At 45.7% G+C, this 22,671-nt stretch overlaps 1 protein-coding gene across 6 annotated transcripts in view; it reads left to right on the top strand.

Moving 5' to 3' along the window:
• PDE4B (phosphodiesterase 4B) overlaps nucleotides 1-22,671 on the top strand; it is a 198,803-nt gene that overhangs the window by 173,252 nt on the left and 2,880 nt on the right. For 5 of the 6 annotated variants that reach the window (XM_064664929.1, XM_064664931.1, XM_064664934.1 and 2 more), the window contains 8 exons: nucleotides 12,265-12,358; nucleotides 16,330-16,508; nucleotides 16,961-17,059; nucleotides 17,198-17,362; nucleotides 17,980-18,079; nucleotides 18,903-19,057; nucleotides 19,157-19,279; nucleotides 20,773-20,955. In XM_064664929.1, the coding sequence (XP_064520999.1) occupies nucleotides 12,265-12,358; nucleotides 16,330-16,508; nucleotides 16,961-17,059; nucleotides 17,198-17,362; nucleotides 17,980-18,079; nucleotides 18,903-19,057; nucleotides 19,157-19,279; nucleotides 20,773-20,955 (1,098 nt within the window). Of the gene's footprint in view, nucleotides 1-10,759; nucleotides 11,531-12,264; nucleotides 12,359-16,329; nucleotides 16,509-16,960; nucleotides 17,060-17,197; nucleotides 17,363-17,979; nucleotides 18,080-18,902; nucleotides 19,058-19,156; nucleotides 19,280-20,772; nucleotides 20,956-22,671 lie in introns of those variants that run through there. The other variant, XM_064664932.1, reaches the window with a different exon arrangement.

Raw genomic sequence — 22,671 nt, 5'->3', positions numbered from 1 at the left:
AATTGAGGAATGAAGTAAATATATTGATTCTCAGGAGCTACCTCCCTGTCCGTGCAGGATACACCCAAAAGGTGCTAAGCAGCACCTTTCCATCTCCTTAAATTAGACCAGTCTCATTTAGAGCTTTTTGCAGTCCATCAAGTCCAGATAATGTCATTTGTGGTCTGTGGGAATATTCAAAGTTTAGGTGGACAGAGATGGTGTAATGAGAGTTCCTGCTGTGTGCTCTCCGACTTTGAAAACCCACTTCTCTTCCCAGGCTGTTCGTGCAGCTACACCCACTGCAGAGTAAATCCTTAAATTATCTTATTTCGTCTTTAAAGACATCTCTGTTACTCCCAAGTGCTGGATAGCACAACTCAAATCTTGCCACCGAGGGCCGTGTCCAGCCAGCAGCTCGGAGCAGCAGCACAACGGGGCTCCGCTCTTGTATCTTGGTAGCTCGTGAGCCAGAAGCAACTAAGATAAACAGAACTGATTTCGTTTTGCTTGTGTTTCAAAGGGCATTTCGGTCAGAAAAGAGGAGCAAGGCCGCACCTCGCTTTCAGGAGAGAGTGGCTAAATAAACATCTGGACACTAATGTAAACTGCTGAGGTCCGCGGTGGAGGTCGAGGGCGGCGCGGGGCCAAGTGCCAGCGGTGTATGTGCCGGGCTGCACAACGTCCCCGCTCGTCCTCCTCCCTCCTGCCAGTCTGTCAGCCGCCAATATCGTCCCCTTCCTACGTGATGTTTCCCTTAAGTGGTGCCGAGCTGTTTAGTCTTTCCCTTGCTTTTCGCTGTAACTTCCTTTGTTTAATAAGCTTTAAAATAGCCGAGCGCCGCACAAAGAGAGGTCTGTTCGCTGGTGCAGCAGCCGGAGAAACAAAGAGACTTCCACGTCTCCTGTTTTCACAAGCCGGGATGAATCACTGAGCTCCGCACGCGGTTCCCCGGCCGCACGCCGGTATTCCCCTCGCCCGGGGACACTGGCGGTACGGAAGCGGGGGCTGGAAAGCTGGGAGAGCTGTGCTCCCGGAGCAGCCCCTGGCACTGCTCCCCGCGGTCCCGCAGAGCCGGTCCCCGCAGAGCCCCGCGCACGTCGTGCCGCTTTGACGTCGGCGCTCCGTTAACTGTTTCGTTCACGTCCAGCTGCGGGCGGCGGAGCGGGACACCACACCAGCGGGATGCTCCAGGAGGTAGGAGCTCTTTAGGGCTGAGGATGGGAGTGTTATCTCCATCTTTGTGCTGTTTGATGGGGTTTCATTCGTGGTGAGGATGTCCTTGTCCTAGAGGACAGGGGACTGCGTTTCTACAGTGATGCGGAAGCCAGGGTTTGTCACAGAGACACTCAGGAGTGATGAACAAGAGGTTCCAGAGAAGGCTGCTGGGTGAGGAGGGAACTGGCTCTGACCCAGTCTGTGAAAACCCTCAAAGCTCCTCATGGATGTTCAGGATTTGGAAAGCTTGGTCCGAGTCAGCTCCTCTGTGTCAGTTCTCATCATCATGATATATGGACTTCTAGAGTAGCTGTCTCTGTATCCATCATATTCTTCCTCCTTTGCTCTTTGGCCTCTAAAATATATATCATTCTGGTTGTATCAGTTAGCTTATAGGTGCATAAAAATCAGGAGTTGGACTCGATGATCCTGATGGGTCCCTTCCAACTCAGCGTATTCTATGATTCTATGAAATATGCCATAAAAGTGGGGTGCGGATAGTTGGGGCCATATGCATTTAACAATCTAATATTTTGCTCTTGCCAGCCCTCTGGGCTGTCAGATATCCTAGTTAAACCGATTCAAATATTTAAAAAATGAAATATTGGAAATCTGCAGCGTTGGCTGTGGGAAGTGTGGGTACAGGATTAGGAGTCAGTGCCACTGTTTCAGATATCCTCCTAGAGCAAAGGGACTCTGAGTGGTGGATGCTTTCTCATCTTCTGGGACTGATGTGGTAAATGTGTGGGAAAAGCCCATCTGAGGGAGATCCCACAGCCACACGCAGCATATGTGCTGCTGATGCAGAGATGAAGACTTTGGGGGTAGAAATTTGGTTCAAATTTCTCTTCCCAGGAGCCTTTGTGGGGACCTGTCATCCCTCCTCCCAGACACAACGGTGCCCAGGACCTTCTGGCATGTCCTTTAAACAATCCTGCTTTTACTAGGACATGATGGGTTTTAAGAGTTCTGCATTCTCAGACTTCTACGTTATAACATATTAGGGTGGGGCTTAAATAAATAGTAGCTCAAAGGCAGGTTCTAAATGAATCATGATCTGAGGGCAGAACTAGAGAGTGACTAACTGTTCAGAGCAGGGACCTCTCTGGAGTGAAGCAAGGATACTGGAGACATGTGACATCCCAGAAGAGAAGCATCCCTTAAAATGAAGGTGAGCTATGAAGGGTTTCAAAGCAGGGCTTAATACTTGGAGCAGTCCTACTTTTGATCCTGATTTTGTGGACCGGGCCAGTTTCCATAATCTGACTCCAAGTCCTTAATTTTTCACCCAGTTGCAGAGCAACTGCATTCACTGGGGTACTTGGTGATCCAAATATTTGCACTAAGTGAAACCTAATTGAAAGATGGTGTGTTATCAAAGGCAGGACATGTTGTGGAGATTTAGTGCGTTGAAGACTCATCATCAGAGCTCTTTAGAGGGAGAGATTCCTCCGATTAAAGCCTTTGCTCAGTGTTTAAAGCCAACAAACCAGAAGTGCCTCACCTTGCTGCTGGTTTAGCATAGCTAAATGATGTGCTGGTTTAGCACAGAAAAATGATTCTGCAGTGCATTTGCCTATCTCTATGTGAGAAGGATTTTTCATTTAAATGTATTTACATTAATTAGTGCCTTCTGTATGGTTTTGATGCTTGGATTAGGCTCATTTTCATTTTGGCAGGACCAACTACCACATTTGGGGGGGGATACTGTATTGTAGAGCTATCCTGACTTCTTGCCAGGACTTTAACTGACTTCTTCCCAGGACTCACTCTTTTGTCCCGTGTTTTCTGAAGCAAACAGACTTCTGTCGATTAAAAATTGCCAGAGTTTTTTTCATCGTGGGCATCTTTGAAAAGTCATCTCAGGGCACAAAGTTATTTGAATTTTCCAGAGCCTGTTCTCCTACTCAGGTAAAACCCCAGCTGAATTTGCCTAAATGATGACTGCAGAGCTTGATTCAAATTTAAATTAAATTTAAATTGCTACTTCATACGATTAACAAAATCCTGTGTTTAATTGCATTGCTCTCTTGTTAAATGACAAATGCTCTTCCCTCTCAGTTGTTTGTTGTTTGTTTGATTTGGTTTGGGTTTTTTTTCTGAAGATTGAGACTCTAATCCAGGTTATTTAATCCAAATGTCCGGCATCTCCTGATTCCACGGAAGAGTAGGGATGGCTCTGCCTGCTCCCTGCAAGTGGCTGGGTGGTTTGTGGGCTCTCCTTACGTAGTTGTTTGGCTTCCTCTGGCACTGAAGGCCTCAGCAGTGTGGTTTGCATGGGTGTGACTGACACAAGATTTTGGTCTGAGATCTGCAGCCTCCTGCAGCACTATCTGCTCTCCAGGCCACAGATGTTGTCAGCTGCATCAGGTCTTTCTTTAATCAACTTTGTGTCAACAAACAAGCTGCTGTAGGTTTTAATTTTGCTGGTGCTTCCTTGCCTTCAGCATGGGCTGGTTCTCATCACCTCTCCTTCCCAATTCTCCTTTTGCAGTTAACACAACGAACATTTTTCCACCTAGTAAAACTCTAAAAATGATTTTGCAGAATGAACGTTCTTGCTTGTTTCTGCTCTTTTTTTGTCACCTCTTATTTGAGTAAAGAATAAAGGCAGTGCTAGGATGAGAAACTGGTATGAACACTCACCCCACTGCATTCAGCTGGTGATGGGTACCACCTTTCTCAGGAAAGGTGACACTGCTCTCAGCAGTTACCCCTTAGCTGTGATGTGCCACTTGTGTGGCTCTTCCTCCCAACAGCGCAATTTGTTTTATAAAATGAACCTTTCAATGATGGACAGAGAGTGCCATTCTGTGGAGATCATTGCTGAGCTTCTGGTGGTTCTTGCCCTGTGTAGTTTGGTATTAATGGGGAGGAAATCCATAGAAAATCCAGTAAGATGAGATGTAGACTCCAGATATTAATTAAGTCTGTATTAATTGGCTAGAAGAGGCCTAGTCTTCATGTAGGAAGAGCATTTTGGATGACGCAGAAATCAACCCAAGCTTCTTCCAAAGAAACCCAAAGCTTCAGTTCAAGCTTCAGGCTGGACCAAACCCCACTGACGTGTTTTTTCCACCCAAGGAGACACACAGTGTGTGCCTTGTCACATCACACGGGGAGAAATAAGTATTGGATGGGGCTCGGAGCAAGCTGGTCTAGTGGAAGGTCTCCCTACCCATGGCAGGGGGCTGGAATGAGATGTTCTTCGAGGTCCCCTGCCAATCCAAACCATTCTAGGATTCTGTGAAATCTTAAACTCTCCCAGTCCTAGTATTTCATATCAATCCAAATGTAAATCTAACCCAGGGTCTGTTGGATCCCAAATGTAAACCTAAGCCAAGATCTGTTGGATCCCAGGTGCGTCCATGGTGTTGGATACACCGAGGCTGGCATTCCTGGGCCGGAGCTGCTGCGGGACTGCCCGCCGGAGGAGGCAGCAAGCAGATTTGGCCCTGCAGGCATTCCTCCGTGTGCCAACACAAACCCAGGCAGGCACACCTTATAAACACATGACACATTCATTTTCAGGAAAGCAAAGGGGGTGGTTTCTCCATGACCTTACCCATTCCCCCGCAGCGGGTGGAGGGGTTTTTCCTCTGCCTTACCCGTTCCCAGCAAGTGAGTAACATGCCCCGAGCCTGCTTTGAAATGAACAAATTCAGTATGGTTTCGAAGCAGCGCTAATCCACAGTGCTTTCCTTGGGCAGGATCCTATAGGGAGTTTTTTCTTTCCGGCATTCGAATGCAATTTGCATATTTCAAGTCTCATTTGGCTGGAAATGAGCTGGAAAGGCACACTCCGCTTCAGGTTCCAATTCATCACTTTTTTAAACCCCGTGTTGCGTAAATCCGTCCCACCCAAGGGAGGTTCTGCTGCTCTCAGAAATGCTAAACTTCACGGGTAAAATCTGAATATTGTTCTGTCTACATCAGATATATGTTATTGCTTTCATGAGCAGCCACATGCTGATTTATGGCAACATGCTATTTATTTATCAACATTTACATTGTGGATTTTTAAATTATTCTAATAACATCAGGCCAACAAGTTGGTCATGATGTTGCTCCTTTAAAGTCTTCCTTTGAACATATATATAAATCAACTCTGCTTTGATGTGAAATTGGAGATTTCATAACCGTGTGTTTACTTTTTGGTTTAAAAAATAAGCTGAAGGGAAAACAAAAAAACCCCAAAAAACAAATAGTACTTTGTATCTCATTAAAAATAGTTTCTAGCACATTAAACATGATATTGTTTTAGGAAACAAGAACTAGAAAGAGTTGCAAAAACATTTGATTTTTTTAATGACTGATAGTTGACTGCAACCATTCCACTTTTCTTCAGGCACTGAAATACAGCTGAAAACTTTTTCCTTTAGTGCTGATTAGGGTGAAACAGGCTTGTTTTTTTTATTTAAGCGTTTAGATGCACCTTCCCATCACCCTCCATGTGAGTGCCTAGAAAGGAAAATCAGTAGGAATTATGAAGTAACAAGGACTGCTGCAAATTTGTTTGACACAGTCCTTTCTGTAAGTGATGTAAGAGCAAGAAAACACAAATAAGCAGGGTTACTGCTCCTACAAATTAAAGAATTTTAACTCTTGACTTGCAAACTTGCCAAGAAACAACAAAAGAAGTGGTCCGTACTTTGAAAATCCAGGAGTTTGGTCTGCTTAAGGATTCGGTCTCTGTGCAATACAGGAATGAGAGGGCTGGGTATAACAGGCTTCAACCTTCTCAAGCACGGGGATAATATTAATCCCATATTTTTTAAAATCTGCAGTAGACTGTCCCATCCATCCCTTCTGATCACCCAGAGGTCCAGACAGAAGCATCCCACTCTGGCTGTCTGACCCGGTTGCCGTACACACGAATGAGTAATTTCCCTCCTGTGTGTAAATAATTTCCGATGGGACTATCGTTCCCGCTCCGTCACACGGGCAGGTGAGCGTCAGCTCCTCCCAGCTCCCAGAGCTGGGCATCCAACTATTCCCAGGAGTAGAGCTGTTAAATGGAGTTGCACCAAAGTTTAATTGCGCCTCTGGACCTGCAGTAATTTACCTGAGTAATTAAGTGAGGAGGATTCAGCCCAGCTGCTTCTGTGCGGAATCAAAGGCGAAAGTAACCCTCGTACCACAAATCCTTTTGTTCTGGGGATTTCTAGGAGCGGTGGAGGAGCGAGGGATGTAACGTTTGCGTCAGAAGGGTGGGTCACCGGGAAGGGAGTTTATAAACACTTTAACACACTGGAGATCTGCACCAAGATTCCTCCATCAAAGTGTGGGGTGGGACCCCTCTCTCCATAGGTACTCCAGGACGGAGCCCCACAGCATCTGAGCAGCTCTTTTATCTTGGAATTGCCCTCAGCTCCTGCAAATGACTAAAACTTTTTTAAGCAGCCTCTTTGCATAAGGACTCTTGGCCTCAGGGAACCCCAGCTGGTATAAATTGACTTCAAAGGATTTACATCAGCAGCAGATACATCCTCCTGTCTTTATTCTGCCTGTGATGCACCAGGAACACCTCTGCTGCTGTACTCCAAAGGGGAATAGGAACAGGAATAACAGCAGGATTTGTCACTGGAGCCAGTGCGGGACTGAAAAGGCCAAGAACTGTCTGTCCTTCTTCATGGCTTTCCCTAAGAGAGAAATAGAGTTGCTCCTTCCATAACGAGCCAGAAGAGTGGGAATTTCCATACTGAAGCACCAGGGACATTTCCCCATTCCCATCTGAGTCATACCATAGAATCATGGAATAGTTTGGGTTGGAAGGCACCTTAAAGCTCATCCTGTTCCACCCCCTGCCATGGGCAGGGACATCTTCCACTAGCCCAGGTTGCTCCAAGCCCTGTCCAACCTGGCCATGGACACTTCCAAGGATGGGGCAGCCACAGCTTCTCTGGGAAACCTGTGCCAGGGCCTCACCACCCTCACAGCCAACAATTCCTTCCCAATATCCCATCTAACCCTGCCCTCTGGCAGTGGGAAGCCATTCCCCCTTGTCCTGTCCCTGCAGGCCCTTGTCCCAAGTCCCTCTCCATCTCTCTTGGAGCCCCCTTAGACACGGGAAGGCCACAGTAAGGTCACCCTGTGTCACACACAGTGAGCCCAGGGCCAGAGCCCTCTCAATGCAGTTGGGCTCCTACATCTGGCAAATTCTATCTTAAATTAGGCCAAAGTTTCTTCTTCTGCCCCACACTCCAGTGAAGGAGTAAATACAAATATTGCAACTTCTGGTGGAGAAAAATCCTAAGCAGTGAGGGTTTGGTGTGGGCAGGCAAGAGGGGAACTGTGAGTGAACTTTCCCAATGGTAATCAAGGAAATTACCGCCCGCACGCATGACTGGAAAGCTGGAAAGAAACTGTGGATTCCCTCAACCAGAGGATGCCTGGGATAGGGTCACTGCTGGTAATCAAAGAATGATTCAATTCTTGTAGACCTAATTTGGTGCAGATGACTTCTGCAGTTACTTCAGAGCATGCAAAACAGGAAAGCTCCATGCAATGCTGTGGCTGTTTCTCACACAACCCTCCAGATGGTTCCAGAGTGTGGTGACTCGCTGGGAAGGTCGGCTGTACCTCCATGTGTCTTTGGATATGGAAAATTGCAGTTGGGCTTCATCTTATTTCCATTGTCTGCACTCTTCTCATCAGCTGATTGTGTTAATTGCATGGTCCTGTAGTTGGAGTTTCGGGTAGAGGGAAGGGAGCACTGAGCCCTTTTCCTGATTTTAATTCTTTTTAAGGGAAGCACCCTTAAAAGTCATTCCCTCCTGTGTCCACCCTTGTGCATGCACGTGCCTCAGTTCCCATCTGTGCACCAAGGCTATCAGTGCTAAATTCCTTTGGAAAAGGCACTGAGATGATTATTAATAATGAAAATCGCAGCACAGGTCCACATGCTCCTGATGGGCATTACCGTAATTGCCCATGTTGCTGATGGGCATTACCATAATTATGAGAGGAGAGCATGAGCTCTCTGAAGCCTCATCCCCGTGTTTGCCTGGCATGGAGCAGTTGGCATTTTCTCATCACTACCTGCAATCTGTTTGTTTTACCCTTTGCTGTCGCATCGATTTAAGGACCTGATCGTTACAGAGGTTTGCTCATGACATCAGCCATTGATCCCTGCAGAGGCAGCAAACTGCTTGCTCCGTGCAGGCAAGTGGCAGAGCACTTGCCAGGGCATCCTGACATCAAGGGTAGCTCAGGAAAACTCCCAAATACACCCCATGAGCAGTGAAGACAGACAGCATGCCTTGGTCCATGCTGGACTGTATGTTTTTGAAAGGGCATCATGTTATTAAGTAAATCTTGCTTAGGTGCCAGCATCGTTCAGATGGCAAATCATAATAAACTTTGCAAATCCTGTGAGAATTCCCACAGCTCCATGGGTGTCTCAGCTAGGTTTGGCCCTGATAGTTCTTCTAGCAGTGCTTTGATTCTGCTGCCTGTGTTTATAAAAGGTTGCTGATTAAAAGTCTGGAAAAGTGAAGGAGATTAAGGCTGTTGGAGGAGCTGTGGGGGACAGATTCCCTGTTACAGATCGGATATGAGGATCCTGAGGTCGTTTATCTGTCCTCATCTCTGCTGCAGATGGCTTGGGTGACCTTGTGCAGACCATTTAATTGTTCTGTGCTGCTGTGAAAAGGGAGCAGCTGCCCTTTTTGTGCTTTATGGAGCCAGTTGTGAGGTAAAGGCATTTTTATCAGATGTTTGTCCATCACTTGGGATCATTTAACTGAAAGGAGTGATTGTATAGAAAACCCGACTGATTCAGCGGTGCTTAAAAGTCATTTGTGTGATCATCTGATTACGGTGTTTTCCTTGTAAAGATAAAGGCCTCGATCCAGAGAGTGTTTCAGCACATGCTTGGCTGTCAGGCTGTGGGAGTGCTCACGTGTCACTGGCTGGTGCTTGTGACCAGTGAAAATACGTCACTGTGAGGAGTGATGGGGTCAGAGCCCTCCTCCCCTCCCACGGCCTTTCTCTGCCTTGGTTTTCATCCTTGCTGCCACTCATCCTCCAGCACTAAGGCTCCTCTTGGGAGTTTCAAAAACGCTTTTGTCCCTCTTGGTTGGCACTGAGTGTAGAGGAGACCCTGTGAGTAAAAGCCCATGGCCCAGTACTGTGGAATGTCCTCCTGAGCAGCCAGCATCCTTCACATCCTCCTCCTGCCCATATCCCATGAGATATTCACCTTCACATCCTGTTCCTTCTTGTATCATGAGACAATATTTAAGCTGTTTGAGTAACCTGGAAAGTGAGGCCTCACTGTGTGACATTGAGAGTAGGTTTGGATTAGAGATTGGGAGGGAATTCTGGGCTGTGAGGGTGGGGAGGCCCTGGCACAGGTTACCCAGGGAAGCTGTGGCTGCCCCATCCCTGGGAGAGTTCAAGGCCAGGTTGGATAGGACGTGGAGCAACTTGGTGTAGTGGAAGATGTCCCTGTCCATGGCAGGGGGTGGAATGAGATGAGCTTTAAGATCCTTCCCAGTCCAAATCATTCCATGATTCTACGACACTGGCAGGGCAAGGCAGAGAATGCTGCAAGAGAATCATGGTTTGGGTTGGAAGGGGACCTTGAAGATCATCCAGTTTCAACCCCCTTGCTATGGACAGGGACACCTTCCACTATCCCAGGTTGCTCCGGGCCCTGTCCAACCTGGCCTTGGAGACTCCCAGGGATGGGGCAGCCACAGCTCTTCTGGACAACTTGTGCTAGGGCCTCCCCACTCTCACAGGGAAGAATTTTTTCCTGATGGGAAAATAGTTAAAATTTCCTGAGAGGAGAGAGCAGGGATGATGATGGCAGTGTCCCCAGCAGGTAGCACCCATCTTTGGTCTGCACAGACAGCCACAGGGTAAAAGGGAGGTACCATCAGCTTCCCACCTCTGATAATAATGAATTTAAGGAGAGAAGAAGGTGGGTCACAGCTTCCTTTGCTCCGTGTGCTTCTTGTAGCTGAAGGCTGAGCTGGAGTCCCATCTGGATGTTCTGGAGCCATGCCTTCTCCAGCCTGGGCAAACAGGGAGCAGGAACCAGGGGCACAGGCTGCCCCCATGCCCCACATATCCCACAGCACATGAGGAAGCCTCGTGCCATCCTGCCAAGCCAGGCTGGTAGCAGTGAAGGTGGCTAGAGATAGAAAAACATCTCAGAGCAAAGATGGCCCTTTTATTTTGGGAATCCTGGGCACTGTTGTGCGGAGTGTTCCAGGCAGAAATCACCAAGGACGTCCTGGAGCAGCAGGAGAGCTGCACATCCCGGTGATTCCATGCTGGGGGCTGTGTCACACGCACAGCACAATGGGCTTTTCTTTTGATTCCATGCTAAAAGGACAGCTCCAGCTTCCTAATAAAGGGATTGCTTTTCAGTTTGAAACGAAAATTGTAGAAATCATTAAATCTTGAAGTTTAGATTGTGACTCACAGAATGGTTAGGGTTGGAGGAGACTTTAAAGCTCATCTCGTTCCACCCCCCTGCCATGGGCAGGGACACTTACAAGAATATATTCTTGTGAGGAAGAATTTATGAATTGCATTTGTTACAGATTTAAGGTTATTATTAGTTTATACCTCTTACCTGGAAGAAATTTCCAGTTTGTAAGGGTACATTTTGCTATGCTGTTACATTTTGCCTTTTACCTCATAGGAGAAAAAAAATCCCACTGAAAATGTGAAAATGATGCTTTTAAAAATCCATATAGGACTACCTGCTTTGAAAATCAGTCTCTGTAAGGATGAGGATTAAACAAAGCAGGAATGGAGAAGAGATTGCTGCCTACTTTTGCCTTATTTAAATATTCCCCGAGCTTCCTCCATTTTAATCTCCCTTAAAAAGATGGCTGTTACTAAAGCTGGCAGCCCCTCCGAAAGCAGCATCATTTTTCTGGCGTGATGTTCAGCTGAGGGAGCCTAATGTGGAGTGGGGACCCCCTTCAGCCAACTGAGCAACCGGGATGATTCCCAATTCCCCAGTGCTTCCAGCCATCCGGCTGAATCCACTCGGATCTGTCCTCGCTCCTTTGTGCAATCCCTGATTTCATTCCTCTCTCCTGCGAGCACATCCACCCACGGGCAGGCTCGGCAAGGATGCGATGCCAGGCTTGGCTTTGTCTGGGATTAGCAGCTGCTGGGCTTTGGGGGATCGCTGGCTTTGCTGAACGCTGATTTTTTTCCTGGACTGGGGAAGGGGGTGTCCGTGTTCCCAAGGAGCTCTCCTGTCTGACCGGTGATTTCTCCAGGAGGATTTGTGGACGGTAGCGAGGAGTTTTCCAAAATGCCTGAAGCAAACTATTTGTTATCTGTATCTTGGGGTTATATTAAGGTGGGTTTAATTCCTGAAGGACTATTAATGGCTAGTTCATTTTGTGCTGTGTTGCTTGGATAAAACCTCTATCAGGAAAAAAATGCTTTTTAAATGGTTATTTGTGTGTATTTTGGCAAGAGCTTGACATGTGTGTAGCGTGCATGCAGATTACATGTATGGAATTTTTTTATCCCTTTGGGAATTCAGTGTTGCAGGATAAAATGATGCGGCAATGAAAATGTTTGATTATAAAATCAGGAGGATTATAGCATGTATATGTGGGGGAATAATGTCTGAATCCTACATTTTACTGTAACGAGCTGAGCAGATCTTCAGATTTATGGCATATTTCTCCTCTGGATATGCAGTTGTCTTTTCCTTGCATAATACAAAATGGAGAAAACTTACAAAATCCAGAACAGGAGAAGGTTATAGGATGGAGAATTCTAACCCCGACAAGAATTTGAGCTTTCAGAGCTGAAACGTTATTTCCTCATTTGTGACAGTAACAACTAATGTGCATCTTTGGAGGAAATTAATGGTGTAGTTTAGTGGATTGAAAAGAAATATCCAGTCATGATGATGCTGAACAGTATCTAAATGAAACCAAACCATGGCTCTGACTCCATTCCAAATATTCCTAGAATTTTCCTCTTAACATTTTGTTTGTGGACTAACCTGTGCTAACATTGGGTTGATTTGGAAAAGGATTCAGAAAAATGCCATCTTTGTCTGTGCTCTTCCCCTCCCAGTTCAAGAGGATGCTGAACCGGGAGCTGACACACCTCTCCGAGATGAGCCGCTCCGGCAACCAGGTGTCTGAGTACATTTCCAACACTTTCCTGGGTAAGGAATCACATCCCAAGCTTTCGGGTGACTCAGAGAAAGATTAATGGCAACCTAATCACTGTTTGTGCCCAGCTTTCCTTTGGGGCAGAGCATTACTGAAATATGCTGGGGTTTTCACTTTCAAATGGATATGGGGAGGAAAATGATAGTGTTTGAGTAAGTCTATTCACAGAGGAATTCCTTCTCTAAACCATTGGATTTTGCTGTGCAGATTGAATGAGGCAGTTGGTAGCTGCTTTATGCAATACTTGATTTTTGTGTTGACCTTATGTAAAGGACAAAGTCACACGAGCCCAGCTTGCAACTACTGCCTCGTTCAGCTGCATCTTCCCCTTCAGAGACAGGGTTCAAATTAGACTCAGCCCAGACATTCTATATATTACTTTGTGTAAATTTGCTCATTTTGCACCAAAAGTCAGAATAAAGACTAAAGAGAATATTTTGCATTTCATTAGTTTTGCTGGAGCCCACAGCACTACTGACATGAATGAATCCTCTGTGTCAACAAATATATTTATTACGAGAAATAGAATCTTCTGTGGAAGCAGCTTTAGAATTTGTGATCATTTGCATGTAAAATGATATGTAGCAAAGTACCCTCATACATATCTCTGAGTCCAGCAGCTCCAAACAATGAGAGATTTGGGATACTGGAGCTCGCGGAGAATTGTGCCCTGGGGTTAAGATGATCCTGAATGCATTCACCGCATGACACACAATTATTTCCATTAAGGGATTTTAAAGTGATTCCAATGGCCAGTTGCAACTGCAACTGCTGTCTGCAATTTAGGACACATCACATCATTAATAATCCATGGAAGTCTGGAGCTGCTTTGTGGGATCCAATGACCCTGTCTTAGTCCTCAGCTTTACCATGACATCCAGAATATGAATTAAAACAAGTAATTAGGAGCAAGGCTGTCCAGCTGCCAGCCAGCAGCCACTGCTTGGAGAGCCTGGGATACACACCACAGCCACAGTGGCATGTTCAGGGAGCTGGTTGGTCATCAGCTCTTCCCATTAGGTGCAAGTCTGTGGAGCAGGATGGGCCTCAGCTGGAATTGCTTATGTGGCCACCAAAAATAAACCACACATACACTAAAGTCAGTGGAGTCTGTAATTCAGCAGGGGCTGATTAGCTGGAGCTGCTGCTGGTGCTAATGGGGTTGTGTTATTCATGGAATCCTGGAATCCCAGACTGGTTTGGCTTGGGGGTGACTTCAAAGACCATTCAGTTCCACCCCCTGCCATGGGCAGGGACACCTTCCACTAGCCCAGGTTGCTCCAAGCCCTGTCCAACCTGGCCGTGGACACTTCCAGGAATGGGGCAGCCACAACTTCTCTGGGAAACCTGTGCCAGGGCCTCACCACCCTCATAGGAAGAATATCCCATCTATCCCTGTCATCTGGCAGTGGGAAGCCATTCCCCCTTGTCCTGTCCCTGCAGGCCCTTGTCTCCCTGGAGCCTTCTCCAGGTGAACACCTCCAGTTCTCCCAGCCTGTCTCCAGAGCAGAGGGGCTCAGGCCCTTGGAGCAGCGCCGTGGCCTCCTCTGGACCTGCTCTAACAGGTCTATGTTTTTCAATTCTTTCCATTCCCTTACTCAGACTGGGTCAGGCAACTGCATTTCCCTTTGCAGGTCTGGACAATGGTCTGTTCATTCCTGTTCTGCTGCTCCTCCCGTCCTCCGTGACAGTGACGTCCCCATGTTCTGTGGCAGTGTGAGGCCACTCAGCCACTCAGCCTGTGTTTTGTGGCAGTGTGAGGGCCGTGGTGGTGCTGAGTGGTGCAGGCTCTCCAGACTGGGCCAGATTGCAGCCTGATTGCTCACATTAAAAAAAAAAAAAAAAAATGAGTAAAGCTTTTAAAAGGATCATCAAGCTATTTTGGGAAGTCATGCTGTTACATTTTTTATGAATTACTTTGTCCCCTCTAAAATTTGGTTTAAAATTAAATGAACACACAAAATAACAGGAGCCTACAGCTGAGGAGGTTGAACAAACAAACAAAAAAAGATATATGTGGGTAGGACATTCATTTATCTCTAAGCAGCATTTGTTAGATTGGGATAACTTACAGATATTAAAACCAGATCATGTGATCTCATTCAGTCTCTTAATTTTATTAGAGCCTGCAGTGACAGGACAAGGGGGAATGGCTTGCCACTGCCAGAGGGCAGGGTTAGATGGGATATTGGGAAGGAATTCTTGGCTGTGAGGGTGGTGAGGCCCTGGCACAGGTTGCCCAGAGAAGCTGTGGCTGCCCCATCCCTGGAAGTGTCCAAGGCCAGGTTGGGTGGGACTTGGAGCAACCTGGGCTAGTGGAAGGTGTCCCTGCCTGTCATGGCAGGGGATGGATCTGGGTGACCTTCAAGGTCCCTCCCAACTCAAACCATTCTGTGATTCCATGATTAAATGAGCTGAGAAGGCACCAAGAAGTGATGTCCTCTGCAGAGGGTCCAGTCCTGCAGTCACTGGGCACAGCTTTAGATCCATGTGAAGGTCAAAGATGACAAAGAGTGGTTTTATTATTGGCCCCATCACATAAACAGGGAAGATCATGGGGCCCTTTTGGGACAAGTTCTACCTAAGGGCTGAGGGGTGTTGCTGCCACCACTGGGGACACTTGATTTAACAAATCAGAGATTTCTGTCCAAGAATGTCCATTTTACACTGCCTTAATGTTAGTCATTGCTAAGGAGATTATGTAGAGGAAAGTCCTTCAGTGGTTCAGCAAAAACACGCAAGGGAAACACCCACTGATGTCAGCCAGGCTGTTGCTGTGAATAATGGCTTCTTTCTTAATTGCAGTGCTGCAGATACACTGGTAGTTCTGATTTCAGAGGGTTTTAATTAAGCCAAGGCAAAAGTAACTAATGCCTACAGGCCTTGTCCCTCTGAAGGTCCTCAGGGATGCAAAGGTGCAAAGGGATTATTGTAGCCTTTTCTACGAGTCCATGAAAAATTATTTGTATGGAAGTAATGAGCAACTGTATCTCCACTTTAATGCAGCAGATAAATCAGCTGTAAGGGCAGTAAATAACATATGCAGAGATATTTATTTATTTATTTATTTATTTATTTATTTATTTATTTATTTGACACATCTCCACAGCCAAGTTTGTGCCTATTTCGTGTGGACTAATATTGTTATTATCTCTGAGAATGGCAAGAAGAATATGGCCTGTGCTTTTTATGTTATTCTCTACATATTTGTAAAGGACAAACCTTTAATAAATCAGTGTCACAAATTTGTTACTGGGTTAGTGCTGTAAGAGCAGGGGATGTTGACACTAATAATTACCAACATAGGGAATGGGAAAATACAAACTTTTTAAGCTTTAATGAGGAAAAATGTGTTGTTGGGATACGTATATTTCCCTTAAAATAGGTAATAAAAATTAATTGGGATTTAGCCATGAACAAAACCTGGTGCCCTTCAGGCATGGAGAATCACAGAACCATTTAGGTTGGAAAGCCTTCTTAGACTAGTAAGTCCAACCATCCCCAGCACTGCCAAGGCCACCACTGACCCATGTGCCCAAGTGCCACATCCTCACATAGAGACACATTCCTGGACATGTGCTGTGTCCCCAGGCCGTGCACCGTGAAAATGGCTACAAGGAAAGCAGCCTGGTCTTAAACAATCATAGAATATGCCCAGATAGAAGGGACCCATCAGGATCATCGTGTCCAACTCCTGGCCTGGCACAGGACACCCCAAAAATCACACCAAGTGTCCCAGCAGGGCTCAGTGGCAGGTTCAGTCTTTCAGAGATGAACCAGAGGTTGTGTCACTGTTTTGCTTTGGCTTTTGGGTCCCAAAATACAAGACCCCCAGCAGGAACACCTGGGTTTGAACTGGCATGTGGAGCCACTTAGTGAGCAAAGCCAAGGGTTGATTTTGGGGGGTGTGACCAGTGCTTGTGCTGCAAACGGTGTTGGCTCATTTCACCTTGATTTGTTACAGACAAGCAGAATGATGTGGAGATTCCTTCTCCCACCCAGAAAGACAGAGAGAAGAAGAAAAAACAGCAGCTCATGACACAGATCAGCGGAGTGAAAAAATTAATGCATAGTTCAAGCTTAAATAACACCAGCATTTCACGGTTTGGTGTGAAAACTGAAAAGGAAGATCATCTGGCCAAGGTATGACAGATTCTTGCCATTTTGGGGGAAGCTGGAAGCTGGGAAAGGACTGGATGAATGACTGCCCCCCTTGTAAAACTGTAATCAGTAATCCTGAAGTGATGTGGCCATTAAAAATGTTGTAATTAATGGTAGCAGGCCCTAACAGCATATTCTATGTTTATAAATACTTATAATTATCCCTAAAATAATAAGAAGAAAAGTGATGAAGGCTGAGGAGAGCAATTATCAAACACAAAATCAGCCCTTCACAGTTACTCTGCGTTCCTGTACTTTATTAAGTACACATATTCATGCACTTACATGATTATAATAATTATTAAATTTGCATATTTTGGAACTTTTGGGGAAGTTCAAAGATAGAACTTCACACCAGAAGATGTGGTGCAAGTGAGAAATGCAGAATTGTCTGGAAAAATAATGTAACTATTCTTTTTTTGTCCTCTCAAAAGGAACTGGAAGATCTGAATAAATGGGGTCTGAACATATTTAACGTGGCCAGGTATTCCCACAACAGGCCCCTCACCTGCATCATGTACGCCATATTCCAGGTTTGTCACTTCCTGCCCAAATTTGCTATTCTTTTATGGCACTACTTTAATTTCTTATTGCTTTCAGATTTGTTGTCTTCTCCAGCATGACCTTCTTACTTGATACATGCCTGTATGTTTGTATCTTTTATTACACAGGAGCGAGATCTCCTGAAAACATTCAAGATCTCCTCGGACACGTTCGTGACGTACATGATGACACTGGAAGATCACTACCACTCGGATGTGGCCTACCACAACAGCCTCCATGCTGCTGATGTTGCCCAGTCCACCCATGTTCTGCTCTCTACCCCTGCCCTGGATGTGAGTTACCTTGTTTGAGCTGAGTTGTGCTGGGCAGGGTTGTGTTTGAAGGTGGGAGGGGCACTTCCTGCTCTTCCGAGGGCTCAGTTTGCTGCCAAGGACTCCTTCAGGCACTGATCTCTGCTCTGTGGGGACCAGGGACAGGATCCCAAGGGAATGGCCTGAAGTTGTGTCAGGGCAGGTTTAGGTTGGATCTTAGAAAAAGGTTCTTCCCTGAGGGTGGTTGGGCACTGAACAGGCTCCTCAGGGCAGTGGTCACAGCACCAAGGCTGCCAGAGCTCAAGGAGTGTTTGGATGATCCTCTGGGGCACACGGTGTGACTCTTGGGAGTGGGTCTTTGCAGGGCTGAGGGTTGGAATGGATGATCCTTGTGGGTCCCTTCCAACTCAGTATATCCTCTGGTTCTGTGATTAAGAAATCTCAGCAGCAGCCCTGCCTGAAATCGCTGTTTCATCTTCAGGAGCACAAGCTGCTTGCAGACCTTTCTTATGAGTCAGTGGCTTGTCCTCAGAAAACTAATTTTAAAAAGCACAATTTGTTTCTCTAAATCAGCCTCCCAAACTGTTGAGGGATAAAACCTAAGGACCTCTCTGACAAATTCTTTCTTTCCTTTATAGGCTGTCTTCACGGATTTGGAAATCCTCGCTGCAATTTTTGCAGCTGCAATTCATGATGTGGATCACCCTGGGGTCTCCAATCAATTTCTTATTAATACAAGTGAGTTTTGTTTGGAATACAATCATAACTTCATCCACAAATTTGGAAACTTGTGGAAATGCTTTTTCCATTACATAAATGATGACTTGCAGACTGAATTGCCTTCTCAAAATATTGTGCAGTAAATGAGGGAGACATTTGGAAATAAAGCAATAATTAAAATGAAATTCCTAACAAAGGGAGCTATTGTAGTACAATTTGTAAAGTAGCCTTGTGAATATTACTACTCGCTAACATGTAATAATTCTTCCAGTCCCGAGTGCAAATTTTACCATTACTATAAGAGAAATAATGCTATTGCTATTGACAACCATAAAGCTAAATATTGTGGCTCATATTGTGTTCTGCAACAGGCTGAGCATGTATCTTGATTCCAAAATATGGGTATTGTTCTGTTTTGGAAAGAGTGTTTGCAGGATTCTGTTGTCAGTGACTCTGAAGCCGTAACTAAGTCAACTGAGTATTATTTTGTTCACTAAGACTGAGCAAAGGCTGTTTGTATTATAAACATACATTCTGGGATTATCAAACCACAGGCTCTTGTCACTCATGGAGCAAAAAACAATCACAGAATCCTGGAATTATTTCCTTTTACTGCCTGCCATGGGCAGGGACACCTCCCACTACCCCAAGTTGCTCCAACCCCCGTCCAACACGGCCTTGAACACTTCCAGGGGTGGGACATCCACAACCTCCCTGGCCAAGGAAACCCTCCCTGATTTATTGCACACAGATGAAACATTGCAGTGCCTAGGACAAGTGTTTGCTGTTTGAAGTCACCCATTTCACATGCTGGAGTCACATATCTGTGTTCCTTTGCTAGATTCCGAGCTGGCCCTGATGTACAATGACGAGTCCGTCCTGGAGAACCACCACCTTGCTGTGGGTTTCAAACTGCTTCAGGAGGAGCACTGTGACATCTTCCAGAACCTGACCAAGAAGCAGCGTCAGACGCTCAGGAAGATGGTGATTGACATGGTATGAGCTGTGCACACTCTGCTCCTCTTCCTCACCCAAAAACTGGCTTACTTGTGTGGCTGCCCCTGCTGACATCCTGTTTTTTCCACCTCTGTGAAGGTGTTGGCTACTGATATGTCCAAGCATATGAGTCTGTTAGCTGATCTGAAGACTATGGTGGAAACTAAGAAGGTGACCAGTTCTGGAGTTCTCCTTCTGGACAACTACACAGACAGAATACAGGTATGGCAGCCAAATTTCCTGAATTTTGTGTATTTTGTTCAGGATGAAGAAACCACATTCCTGTTTTTATTGTGACTGTTAAATTGAACATATATAGAAGCTACTGACCTAAATTTTCAGCAGTCATTTTCTTCTGTAATAAGAATGGGTGCAAGGTGGTCCCATATATTTTAGGTGAAGAGGATTATGGTTTTTGTAACACTTAAGAGTATCTAAGTTCAAACATGCACATTCTTCTGAGGTTAGTCCATAAGGCTGAGTTTTTGAGGGCCCTCAAATTTCTGTGCTGCTTTCTCCCATTTGTTTCTTCTGCTATAGCATTGCAAGAATTTTAATTTATGGCTCCATACCTAGAAGCAACTCCCAGTGAGCTGAAATTAGTGATGTGCAGTCTGTCCCCTGTATAAATTCTTGATTTACAGAAATGACAAAGCAGTGCTGGAACAGGGTTACATAGTGAGCAGGACAAGATACATTCCGATCTGCTCTGCACTTTGATGACCAACTTCTTAAGTACAGGCTCATGGCAAAAACTCCTTCAGTTTTTATTTAAGATTGATGATGTTAAGACAGGTCACTTTGCTGCTGTCTCAGTCCTTCTGGCCAGTTAGTCAGGCACGTCTTGTGTGTGTCTGGAAGGGATATTACTCATTTAATAGTAGGAGCATTTAACCTACTTCCATGAGAGCATGGAAATGAATTTTGAATGGTGGGAAGCACCTGCATTTAAAAACAAACCTGTATGATGTCATTAACATTGTCACAACTGCACCCCTTGTAAGTCTTGAGTTGTCTGAACACCAGAGAGCATGTGTTGCCTCTGAAGGGACTGTGGCAGCTGGGCTTATCTGTGGATATATACAATCAGAGAATCACAGTCTGTTTTGGGTTGGGTGTGACTTTAAAGCTCATTTAGTCCAACCCCTGCCATGGGCAGGGACACCTTCCACTAGAACAGGTTGCTCTAAGCCCTGTCCAACCTGGCCTTAGACACTTCCAGGGATGAGGCAGCCACAGCTTCTCTGGGCAACCTGTGCCAGGGCCTCACCACCCTCACAGGGAAGAATTCCTTCCCACTGTTCCATCTAACCCTGCCCTCTGGCAGTGGGAAGCCATTGCCCCTTGTCCTGTCCCTCCAGGCCTTTGCCCCAAGTACCTCTCCAGCTCTCTTGGAGTCCCTTTAGGCACTGGAAGGGGCTCTAAGGTGTCCTGGAGCCTTTTCTTCCCCAGGTGAACACCCTCAGCTCTCCCAGCCTGTCTCCAGAGCAGAGGGGCTCCAGCCCTTGGAGCATCTCTGTGGCCTCCTCTGGACTCGCTCCAACAGGTCCATGTCTTTAACGTGGTATGATGGAACAATGTTAATATTTTTATGGGCTGTTTCATAATCAAGGAGTCTTGTGGTCAAATGTTCTGCAATAAGTGAGCAGATACAGCTTGAAACCATCTCCTTTTTCCATTTGATTTTATGCGTTTTCTTATTAATGTAATTGCAGGTTCTCCGAAATATGGTACATTGTGCAGACCTGAGTAATCCCACAAAGTCTCTGGAGCTGTACCGGCAGTGGACAGACAGGATCATGGAAGAGTTCTTCCAGCAGGGAGACAAGGAGAGAGAAAGAGGAATGGAAATCAGCCCGATGTGTGACAAACACACCGCTTCGGTGGAGAAATCACAGGTGATTGACCCTAAGCTGCAGTTCTTACTGCCTGAGCTTGTAGTTTTAAAGCAGAGACAAAATTCATCTGCTCTCTCCAGCACAATTAGGCAATGAGCCAACTGTTCAGAGGGTTGGTTCTGATCGACCCTGACATCCAGCTGTGCCTGGAGCTCACACAGACTGATGAGGCTGCTCAGGCTCCTCTCTGTGCCCCTTGGCGTCTCCTCATTTCCAAACGCGTGTTCATCTTGCCCTGTTCGTGTCCCAGTTTCCAGGAGGAGTTGGTTTCCTTTTGTTCCCTAGTCTTGAAAAGTGCAATTCTGCTCTCCACATCCTCCTGCCGGGTCTTTCCTGCTTTCACAGCCTCTGTTAATTAGCACCTCCTAAACGTACTGACATTGTACCCTGGGTTAGACATTTATAGCAGTGCCAGCCCCACTGAACTGCAGGGTTAGGAGCTTCTCCCAGCTGAGATCCACTTCAGGACACTGGACAATATTCAGGACAGTTTTGTAGTGCATGATCCATCTGGTGAAGTTAGAGGACTGCTGGAACTGCTGTGTGCAGGGTGAAGGCACAGAAATAGTCATTTATGTCAATACAAACCTTAAAAGGAGCTGGATTTGCCCCATTTTTTGAGATGGACTGGCTCATCCCTTGTTCTGATTCATAAATTAAATGGCTTCAAGCTCAGATTTTGTTCTGACCTTTGTAGTACAGGCCATAAAATTTCACCCAGATAGTCTGTAGTGAAACCAGTAATTTATGTTTGCCTAAACATATTCCAACTTTTATATAATGGTGTCTTGGTTGTTGTTTTTGAATGACTAGAGCAAGTCATCATTGAGGTTTTTCAGCTTGAATAAGTAACAAAATTGATGATAATTATTTCCAAATGTCCTCTCAGGCTAAGCCAAGTGGTTTCAAAATTATTCACTCAACCGCATGGTGATTTTGTTGGAAAAATCTGTCTTATTTGTTAACCTAACAAGAAATGAGTCCTTCAGCCAGGCTCAGCCAGAAAATGCCCATGTGCTCTGCATGTGAGCTCCAATTCATTATTTGTTTCACATATGCACTTCACGGAGGCTTCAAAATGGCATTTTTGCTATGCAAAAGGGACAGGAATTGCTCAAAATGGCCCTCATGGAAATCCTAAAGGAGAAAGGGAGGTGGCATGTCTGTGCTGGAGGGAAAGAAGGAGCTGACTGGAAAAGAGTATGCAAGTATTGCAAAGCTTGAGATGTCACCTCTTTACATCAAAATTTTTTAGGATCAATGCTGAACCATGTGGTTATTCCATGTTATTCCAGTTTTTCCACGATCTGGGATGTTTATAAAGAAACAATAACCCTATTAATGAGTGCCAATCTTTGCCCATTGCTGCTGTAGAGCCCTTGAGCATTTTGGGTGGCAGCAAAGCCATGAGCTAACCATAGAGAATCCTTTTTTTTTTCCCCCCTTTAAAAGTGCTCCGGAACATGTGCTGCAGGAAATTTTCATCACCTTTTTGTTTGAGCTGCCTCAACTGTATGTTACAATTGAATGTTAATGGTTCTATTGACATCCTGTTGTGTCTGAAGGAGCCATGTGTGATTTCCAAAGCAAACATCTGCATGTTGGGGCTGGCTCCTCGGAGAGCCATTTTCCTGCTGCACAGAAACCTTGTCCAGCAGAGCGAGGAGAAGTGACACATTCTGCCAAGAGGGAAGAATTTCAATCCTCTTTATGGCC

Source organism: Pseudopipra pipra, chromosome 9, assembly GCF_036250125.1.
Source record: "Pseudopipra pipra isolate bDixPip1 chromosome 9, bDixPip1.hap1, whole genome shotgun sequence".
NCBI lineage: Eukaryota > Metazoa > Chordata > Aves > Passeriformes > Pipridae > Pseudopipra > Pseudopipra pipra.
This window is presented reverse-complemented; position numbering and strand designations above follow the sequence as displayed.